We start from the raw sequence: 10,336 nt of genomic DNA, 5'->3' as shown, positions 1-10,336 counted from the left end.
CTTTTTATTTCGCTTCAATAACATGCAGGGCAAGTTCTAGACTAAGATGTAAAACATAAAATATACAAATTCTCTCCACACATGGCACAAGTATCAATCAAGATGGATCAATTCCACTTCTAAGAGAGAAACAATCAGAACAAACTACAAAATAAAATAAGTTATATACAAAGTCACAACCATGAGCTTAGGGTGTCAAAGAGTTTGCAATTTCCTTATCAATCAAGCATTTCCAAGAAAGTACTACTCAAAAATTAGGCCTAAATAGCAAGTATCACACCATCAAAAGGGTTGTTTCTTTTCTGTCAAAAATTTTTTAAAAGAAAACTTATTCCTAAAAATTAAAAGACACTCAGTTCAAAGGGACTATCCTTAGGAAAAGATCTGAAAACAAAATCCAAGGAACCCATCCTAAAAAAAATGATAAGACTCAATAAAGCAATAAAAATAAGGAATTCATTTCCCCACCCCACACTTAAAACATGGCACTGTCCCAAGTGCAACAATTCAATACATATGCTAAGAGTGAAAGAAAGAACTCTGTGAGGCCTCTAGGCCTAGATAGTTGCATGTTCTCTTAATCTTCTTTTTTTTCATCAAGGGTCGTACGCACCCCACTCTTAAGCTCAAACATGCTCCTTTGCATCAAATTCTTGGGTACTCAGACTTCCCCTCATCTGCAAAAACAAGATCGAAAGAAAAAAAAGTGACACTAATAAAATAGTATAACATAAGAAATTTTTATATTTTTTTTTGTTTCTTAAATAAATAAAATGAAAAAGTTTAACCTAGAAAAATAATTAATTCTAAGTCCCCGGCAACGGCACCAAAAAACTTGTTGCTACCAATTGCACACACAAGTGTACGTGGTCGTGCAAGTAATATAGTGGCTCTTAAAAGAACTGGATTATCAAACCCAACAGACTTGTCAATTAATTATTCTTATTAATTATATTAATTATTTATTTAAGGGAGGATTTCAAAAGATGGATATATATTAACTAAACTAAAAATAAAGATAAAATAACTAAAAAATAATTAACTAAGAAAAGATAGATGTTTACACGATCAATGAATGAATCGATCTAGGATTATGATTTAACTAACAATCATGCTTAACATCAATTTCACCAACTTATTTGATTATCTAGTTATTGATTCACGGGGTTGATAATATAGTCATGATCTTCCGACCTCTAACCGTCTACCACAATTGACAGCCTAACTACATCGTTGAGCGGGGATAGACTGAACCAACTATGGAGCATTACGTTGTCTTCCCGTATTTGATCCAAGCAAGGTACCTAGGTATATCCCTATCCTAGACACAAATCAATTCAAGTGATATGCAATAAAAGATCATGCTCCTTATATTCCATGTTCTATCCCTCTATTCCTCTCCCGAGTTCAAGAGTAGACAATATATTTATCTCTATTGTGATCAAGCATGGAAATAATAATCACAAGAATATAAGAACAACCAATATGATAAACAATTATGCAGAATCAAAATTACTAAACAATCATTTTGTAAGAAAATGTAATCCAAGAACGAGAAGAATGATATCTAGAACTTGCCCCGTTGGTCCAATTGACTAATTTTGGTGAATGGAGGAAATGATCTTATGCATAAATTTTTTAGGGTGAACCTAATTGTTATACCTTTGTGTGACAACCTTGTGACTGTGTGAACCTACCTTGGCACCATTTGAGACTAACCTTTTTTTTTGGATAAAACATGAACGCAAATGACCTTATCCTCTCTACCTAAAACCTTCGTGAAGCATTAGTTTGTTTGAATAGCCAACTTTGGCAAAAAGCCTAAGTTGGGAGTGTGGTAAGAATAAGGAAGGAAATCGAGCAAGAAGTTCATGAAAATTCGTCCTTGAAGGAATGTGTATAAAAATGATGGAACCTCTCCATATAAAAAAATGAAAAAAAGCAAAGAAATGATAAAATTTGAAGTGTGTAATGTTGTGGAAATAAAAGGGATGTCCAATAATTGATACCAAAAAATGTGTGTGCTTTGAATATGCCAATGATGAGTTGTGAAGGTGAAAAGAATGAAAGAAAAGGAGAAGAAGTGAAATTTGAGCCATGCTTCGTGAAGGTAGAAGTCACTAAGCCAAAATGATCATACCCATACCATTAGCCCAATTACAAGCCTTGAAAGACCTTTTTGATCTTGCATGAGCTGAATGATGTGTTGGTTGAAAATATGAGAAATCCTATGGGTAAAATCGTGCACGTTTTTCTCATTGGGAGTGTGAGAGTTGATTTTGATTCCTTAATCGTAATCTTTGATCGGCTTTGTGAGAGCGTGGAATCATTCTTGATGTGAAGGCATTTGAACACTCTTGTTGAGCATGAATTTGCATTTGAAGTGAGCATTGTGAGCTTGAACTCTATTTGATGAGTGTTAGTCATGGTTTGAAACTTTCAATGCATAATTGAACATTACATGTGTAGATTGAACCTTATATGCATTCATGTTGAGTCCCAAGGAGCACTACTTGTAGACATCCATGTTGGCCTGATCGATCTTTTGTTTTACTTGAGGATAAACAAAAGTTTAAGTTGGGGGTGTTGATGAGTCAAAAAGTTCAACTCATTTTGGGCTTATTATTCAATGAATTAGTGTCCTCAAGGCCTATTTTGTGCTCATAAATGATGTTAATGTGTTTATATGCATCAATGAAGGCTTAAGAACAAGGCAAGGTGATTATGTTGCGAAAAGGAGCAAAAAAGTTAGAAGGGAATGGGGGTCGGGTTTTTACTCAATTAGCCGGGTAAAACCCGACTTTTTAATTGAAACATACCCGAAAAACTCCCCAGGTCCGCGACGCAGAGCTGTCGCGAACATGCCTTGTTGTTTTTCACAGCTTTGACTAGGGTATCTATCACATGGAGGAAACAAGTCCGAGACACGCTCCTATCGCGGACTTCACTAGTTTCCTCGCCCCATTTTCCTTTGGGGCTCTCCTTTTGTAAAAACAAGTTCGCGACGCGGTGAGGTTGCAAACTCCAAATTTTTTTACTTACAAATTACAACTTTTAAGATAACTGCACTAACCTATAACTAAATTAAACCAAACTAGCCTATTCAGATAAAATACAATGGGAATATCTTCTAAAATACAAAATCTCGGGTTGCCTCCCGAGTAGTGCCTGATTTAAGTCGCGGCACAACTCAGCTCCCCCTCATTCATTGCTCAACTCCACACTTTCTTCTTCTCGAACCACCTCTTGTCCGAAATAATGCTTCACCCTCTGTCCATTCACGATGAACGTGGATTGCTTACCTTCATTCCATAACTCTACAGCGCCGTGGTCGGTCATGCGCACCACCTCAAATGGTCCGCTCCATTTTGACTTCAACTTACCTGGAGACAACCTCAATCTAGAGTTAAACAATAATACATTTTGCCTCGATTCAAAAAGTCGAGGCACAATATTTTTATCATGACATCGTTTAGTCTTCTCCTTATAGTGCTTAGCATTTTCATAGGCGTGGAGTATGAATTCTTCCAATTCATGTAGCTGACCCATCCTTTTTCTCCCTGCTAGTTCCGGGTCCAGGTTCAACTTCTTCATTGCCGAGTAAGCCTAATGTTCTAATTCAACTGCAAGGTGACACGCTTTACCGAACACCAAGTGATAGGGAGAATTCCCTATTACTGTCTTATAAGCGGTCATGTATGCCCATAATGCATCATCAAGCTTCATTGCCCAATCTTTCCTTTGTGCATTTACTGTTTTCTGTAGAATCTGCTTCACTTCTCTATTTGACACTTCAACCTGGCCGCTAGTTTGAGGGTGGTATGCCGTAGCTACCTTGTGTTTGACTCCATATTTAGCTAAGATATTTTTTACCAATTGATTTATGAAGTGTGTCCCTCCATCACTGATTATTGCTCTAGGAGTTCCAAACAGAGTGAAGATGTGCTTCTTCAGAAACTTCAACACCACTTTAGCATCGTTAGTCGGCAACGCCACTGCCTCAACCCATTTTGACGCATAATCCACAGCCACAAGTATGTACTTATTTCCATTCGATGGAGGGAATGGCCCCATGAAGTCGATCCCCCAGACGTCAAATATTTCAACCTCCAAGATGTTATGCAAGGGTATCTCGTGTCGTCTGGAAATAGACCTTATCCTCTGGCATTGATCACAACTTTTCACATAACCTGCAGCATCTCTAAACAAAGTAGGCCAGAAAAAACCTGATTGAAGCACAGTGCGCTCACCTCCATGATGCAGACGAGTGGCAACTATCCATCACTTGTCTCATCTCGGACTCAGGCGCACACCTCCTTATCATTTTGTCCGGCCCTTGCTTGAAGAGATAAGGTTCATCCCATATGTAGAACCGAGCATTATAAATAAGCCTCTTCTTTTAATGTGTGGTTGCACCTGGTGGAAACGATCCGCTAACCAAATAATTCACAATGTCTACATACCATGGTAGTTCTGTCACCTCTAGCGCCAATAGTTGTTCATCAAGGAATTCCTCTCTAATCTGACCTTGCTCTCCCATATGTGATGAACTCTCCAATCTTGACAGGTGGTCTGCAATCTGGTTTTTAGAACCTCTTCGGTCCTTGATCTCAATGTCAAACTCTTGCAGCAATAGAATCCACCTGATTAACCGCGGCTTTGCATCCTTCTTGTTGAACAAGTACCTGATAGCTGCATGGTTAGTATAAACAACAACTTTAGTACCTACCAGGTAAGATCTGAACTTGTCAAAAGCCCACCAAGGCGAGCATTTCTTTTTCAGTCACTTTGTAGTTGATTTGGGCAGCATCTAGTGTCTTGCTTGCATAATATATTGAGTGAAACACCTTCTCTTTCCTTTGCCCCAACACTGTTCCCACAGCCACATCACTTGCATCACACATTAGCTCAAAAGGAAGCTCCCAATTTAGAGAAGTTAGGATTGGAGCTTCTATCAGCTTCTTCTTCAAAGCTTCAAAAGCTTGCATGCATTGTTCATCAAATACAAATTTCATCTCCTTCTCTAGGAGACTGCACATGGGTCTTGCAATCTTAGAGAAATCCTTGATGAATCTCCTATAGAAACCAGCATGACCCAAAAAATTATGCACCCCTTTAACAGAAATTGGGGAAGCTCCCAATTTAGAGAAGTTAGGATTGGAGCTTCTATCAGCTTCTTCTTCAAAGCTTCAAAAGCTTGCATGCATTGTTCATCAAATACAAATTTCATCTCCTTCTCTAGGAGACTGCACATGGGTCTTGCAATCTTAGAGAAATCCTTGATGAATCTCCTATAGAAACCAGCATGACCCAAAAAATTATGCACCCCTTTAACAGAAATTGGGGGAGGTAGCTTTTCAATTACTTCCACTTTGGCACGATCAACTTCCAACCCTCTCTTTGACACCTTATGGCCTAGCACAATCCCATCCTTCACTAGTAATTGACATTTTTCCCAGTTTAGGACGAGATTAGTTTCCTCGCATCTAGCCAGCACCCTGTCTAAATTCTCCAAGCACCTGTCAAAAGACTCCCCAAATACTGAGAAGTCATCCATGAATATTTCCACAAAATCTTCAACCATATCATGAAAGATAGCCATCATGCATCTTTGGAAGGTGGCTAGAGCATTGCATAGCCTAAACGACATTCTCTTGAAAGCATAGGTCCCATACGGGCAAGTAAATGTAGTTTTCTCCTGGTCTTGTAGTGCAATCACAATTTGGTTGTATCCTGAATAGCCATCCAGGAAATAATAATATTCTTGTCCAGCCAACATGTCCAGCATCTGATCAATAAAAGGAACCGGGTAGTGATCTTTTCTGGTGTCTTATTCAATTTTCTATAATCCATGCATATTCGCCATCATGTCACTGTCCTGGTTGGAATCAACTCCTTTTTTTTATTGGTGATCACCGTCATGCCTCCATTTTAGGCACACACTGAACTGGGCTGACCCACTTGCTGTTCGAAATTGGATAGACAATACCCGCATCTAGCCATTTGATCACCTCCTTGCGCACCACATCTTTCATCACTGGGTTTAGCCTATGCTGTGGTTGCACAATTGACTTGTGCCCCTCATCCATGAATATCCTGTGCATGTATAAAGGTGGGGTGATGCCATGTATGTCAGCCATCTTCCATCATATCGCCCTTTTCCTCTTCCTCAATATTTTCAGAGATGCCTCAATCTGCAATTCGGACAAAGCAGAAGAAAAGATTACATGTAAAGATTCATTAGCACCTAAGAATGCATACCTAAGATGAGAAGGGAGAGCCTTTAACTCCAACTCTGGTGCTTCCTCAATCGAAGGCTTGGGAGGTGGTCCCAGGACTCTATTTATCGGCTCCACATTTGGGACATTTAGGACGTTAGCCAACTCCTGGGCTTCAACATCTCCCTCAATGTCTTGCCCAATTAGCACTTTCTCTGAAGGGTCTTGGGCTTCAACATATTTAGATGTCATAGCCTCATCAATGACTGTAATTGCAGACAGCTCATCATATATTACAGGCAACTTCCCTTGTAAACATCAAATACCTCGACCTTTTCATGAGCCCTCATTGTTAGTCTACAGGCCGCCACATCAATTAATGCACCTTCGGTTGCTAGGAATGGGTATCCCAAAATAAATGGGACCTCTGGGTCAGGCTCAAAATCCAAAATGACAAAGTCCACGGGGAAAATCAGAGTTTCCACTTGAACCAAGACATCTTCAATAACGCCATCTGGCATTGCCACCGAACGGTACGCTAACTGCAACATAATGATTGTGGACTTGGGCCTTCCTAGTCCCAATTTGAGAAACATGGACGTAGGCATCTAATTGATTCTTGCACCCAAATCGCATAACCCTCTTGCCTCAACACTGACCAATTGTTATTTGAACATTGAAACTCCCTGGATCTTTCAACTTAATTGGGAGCTTGTTCTGGATCCTGGAACTACACTCCTTTGTAAGTGCTATTGTTGCATACTCAGCCAATCTACTCTTGTTGGCTACCACATCTTTCACATATTTGGCATACTTAGGAATGCCCTGCAACACATCTAGCAAGTTAACATGTACCTGTTTGAGTAATTTAATAAATTTACCAAAACATTCCTCCTCCTTTTGTTTTTTGAATTTCTGTGGGAATGGAGGAGGTGGTTTTGCTTTTGGTTCCTCATTCACCCTTTGTTCACTTGGTTCTGCTTCATCTACATGTGTTCCTTTTTCTTCAGCAACTTTTGCCTTTGGCGGCAATTCCTCCAATGGACGACCACTCCGAGTACTCACAACATTTACCTGCTTCGAATTCGGGTCGGTATTTCCCGGCAAATCCCCTTGTGGTCGGGAATTTTGGGCACTAGCAAACTGCCCAAACTGCTTCTCCAAATTCTGAGTCGCCAATTGATTGTTTTGAACATTTGCTGCCAATTTAGCTTAATTCGCCATGATTTGTTTAAACATGTCCTCCATACTCATATCACTTTGCTTGGCAGCCTGCTGATTTCCATGGCTTTGCTGATGGTACTGTTGTCCACTACTTTATGGTCTGTGTTGGTTCTGTCCTTGATGTTGGTTTTGATTGCGACCCCATGAAAAGTTTGGGTGGTTCCGCCAGCTCGGGTTGTAGGTATTTCCATAGTTATGGTGATTTCCTCCTAGTTGAGCATTGCCTACAAAATAAACAGATTATGGGTTTGATCCACATACCTCAGCATTGTGATCTCCACCTCCACATACTTCACACTAAGCTTGTGGTTAATGTACCATATTAATTTGGGCTTGTTGTTTTCCTAGTGACATTTCATATTCTGCATTGCTGCGATCTGTGCCGACAAAGATGTCACTGCATCCATTTCCAACACTCAAGCAGTCTTCTGTACGACCGGTTTAACTCCTCCGCCGTTCCACTCGGGGTTACCCTGTGAAATTCTATTAAGCAATGTAAACAACTCAGTATATGTCTTCTCCAAAGTTTGTCCTACTACACAGGTAAAATTTTTGTGTTTGGTTCCAACCCTTCAATGAAGGTATGGACCAACACTTCGTTAGCTTGATGGTGATGTGGACAACTTAACAGAAGGGACTTAAACCTATCCCAAGCCTGGTACAAGTTTTCCCCTCATTTGTGTCGTAAGCCTAATATGTCGCTTCTCAGCTTGGCTGTTTTACCGGATGGAAAAAATCTTATCAAAAACTTTCGGGCAAGATCATCCCACGTTGTTATGGAATTTGCGGGCTCAGAGTTCAACCATCTTTTTGCTTCCCCCAGCAGAGAAAAGGGGAATAATGTGAGCCTTACATAATCAGTGTTCACTCCAATTGGAGTGTATGTGTCACTGATCTCGAGGAAATTCTCGATATGCACTCATGGGTCCTCATGAGATAGACTAGTGAATTACCCATTTGTGTGCAGTAGTTGCACCATGTTCTGCTTCAATTCAAACATCCCACCAGGAGCAGGTTTCTGAATACTTGAGGTAACATTGGTGGTTTGTGGGATTACCACATCCCTCACTTTCATTTCTGCCACCACTGCCGATGGGTCTTGATCCTCTCTTTCTTCTGAAGTTTTTGGTTTACTAGCCACAAGAGGAATAGGATAAGTGAATCTTCTTTGCCTTCTCCGATAACGAACAAATCTCTCAGATTATCAAACCCAAGGGACTTTAAATCAACAAAATAACAACTTTGCTATGTCTAAAATAAATTTACGTATGTTTTAGAAATTTGTTTATAACTACTAAGTTGAACAATCTTAAAGATTAATTACTACAATTAAACAGTTTCAAACAAGAGAATTTCACAATATGGTAAGGTAATCCAGGGTTGCAGCATAACCCGATTTCTGGCATAAAATTAATTTATCCTAGCATTCGACAGACTAACCTCAATATGGATTTGCAAGGTTCATATTACGATCATGATCTCCCGACCTCTAATCGCTTACCACCATTGACATCCTAACTACATCGTTGAGCGGGGATAGACATGAGCCAATGGCGGAGCATTAAGCTATCATCTTGCATATTAATCAAGCGCTGTATATAGGTATAAGACTATCCTATATACGAAACACTCTAATTTTACTCTAGAGTGAACACACTTCCCACATTCTTTGGTTTATCCCTCTATTCATCTTCCGAGTTCAAGAGCAGACAACGAGTTTATTTTAATGTTGATCATGCATTAAAATAGTTAAACAAGAATGTAAGCATAAATTACAAGAAAACCCATCTCATGCTAGACACAAATACTAATATACCATTAATCGTAGCTACAACCCTAGAATAAGGGAATTTAGCTACTCATAGAACAAAAGATCATCAAGTAATGTTTATGGATCATAAAAGAGTTTATCAAAATGGAGTAGAAGAAAAGCCCTAGAAAGTGTTAGCCAAATCGCCCAAATCGAGCTGCTCTCGTCTTTTTAAAAACTGGATAAAAAAAATAACACACTTAAACTATTTATAGTCTAAAATAAAACACGTGGCCAATTTCTGGTGTCCAGGTCCACGACGCGGACCTGTTCCCTCGCTTATAGTTGCACACAGATGAAACCTCTCCGCGACGCGGAGATGCTCCCTCGTGGTGTATTCTCCAGCTTCTTGGCCTTTTTTCTTCGCAACTTCGTCTTCTATTTTCCGACCTCTAACCAGGTGCCCTATTTTGGCTCATTCTTCTTTGCTTTTCACCCTGAAACATCTAATCATATTGATTAGAAGAAGTGACATCAAAGGACCCTCAAAACTTAATTCCGACTACTAAAAATGCTCTCAACTTAGCTATATATATGAATTAAATTGGTTATTAGGCGCATAAATACGTCCAAGATTAGTATTCCCAAATTTTTGAGAGCTTTTACTTTTTTTACATTGTTGAACACCTTGCAGAACATTTGGATCTCGGATTTGAGGTTTTAGGATTCAAGCTTTAATTTTGGCATTGAGTATTGCAGATTTTTAACAATTTGGATGGACAATTTTTTTGGTAACGATTTCTCACTTTTTGCTATGTTTGGCTAAAAATCCTTACCTAAGAGGTGTGATCATGTAGTCGAATGCATTAATTAGCTTATGGGTATTGTTAATTGTTGAATTTAATGTTGTTTGGAAATGGGTTCAATTGTTTTTTTGTGTTTTAATTGATAAACTGAAGTTGCAAATTCGGTTCTAGCTTAGCTCTCTATGCTTGCTTGAGAAAGAGGTATTAGAGTAGAATTAATGATTGATAGTGTAACACCCCAGAAACTAGTAGGCTAAACTAGAGCTTGACGTCAGGATTAGAGTCATGAATGTACCTCCCCGTACCTTAAAATATAGGGTTTCGTGTTAGAACGTCAA

At 39.3% G+C, this 10,336-nt stretch overlaps 2 protein-coding genes across 2 annotated transcripts; both read right to left on the bottom strand.

Annotated features, from left to right (window-relative positions):
* Positions 1-3,201: 3,201 nt before the first annotated feature.
* On the bottom strand, positions 3,202-3,594 carry LOC125855332 (uncharacterized). The gene has a single exon (XM_049535056.1). It carries the CDS (start codon positions 3,592-3,594, stop codon positions 3,202-3,204), a length of 393 nt encoding a protein of 130 aa, XP_049391013.1.
* A 2,552-nt stretch (positions 3,595-6,146) lies between these two features.
* Positions 6,147-8,517, bottom strand: LOC125855316 (uncharacterized). Its single transcript, XM_049535033.1, has 5 exons — positions 8,396-8,517; positions 7,761-7,839; positions 6,878-7,385; positions 6,604-6,792; positions 6,147-6,484 (listed from the first exon to the last, which is right to left on the bottom strand). Exons 1-5 carry the CDS (start codon positions 8,515-8,517, stop codon positions 6,147-6,149), a joined length of 1,236 nt encoding a protein of 411 aa, XP_049390990.1.
* Positions 8,518-10,336: the final 1,819 nt, after the last annotated feature.

The sequence above is a fragment of the Solanum stenotomum genome, chromosome 1 (assembly GCF_019186545.1).
Source record: "Solanum stenotomum isolate F172 chromosome 1, ASM1918654v1, whole genome shotgun sequence".
NCBI classification, from domain to species: Eukaryota; Viridiplantae; Streptophyta; class Magnoliopsida; order Solanales; family Solanaceae; genus Solanum; species Solanum stenotomum.
Note: the sequence above shows the minus strand (reverse complement) of the source record. Positions and strands in the feature narration are given on the sequence as shown.

Bases quoted from the DNA above. Each gene is read 5' to 3' on its own strand.
- LOC125855332 (XM_049535056.1), bottom strand. From the start codon at position 3,594: ATGAAGAAGTTGAACCTGGACCCGGAACTAGCAGGGAGAAAAAGGATG.
- LOC125855316 (XM_049535033.1), bottom strand. From the start codon at position 8,517: ATGAAAGTGAGGGATGTGGTAATCCCACAAACCACCAATGTTACCTCA. The intron at 7,386-7,760 runs GTACATTAACCA...TTGGCGACTCAG, and splicing joins AACAAGCCCAAATTAATATG to AATTTGGAGAAGCAGTTTGG. The intron at 6,485-6,603 runs GTGCATTAATTG...CTGCAATTACAG, and splicing joins CCCATTCCTAGCAACCGAAG to TCATTGATGAGGCTATGACA.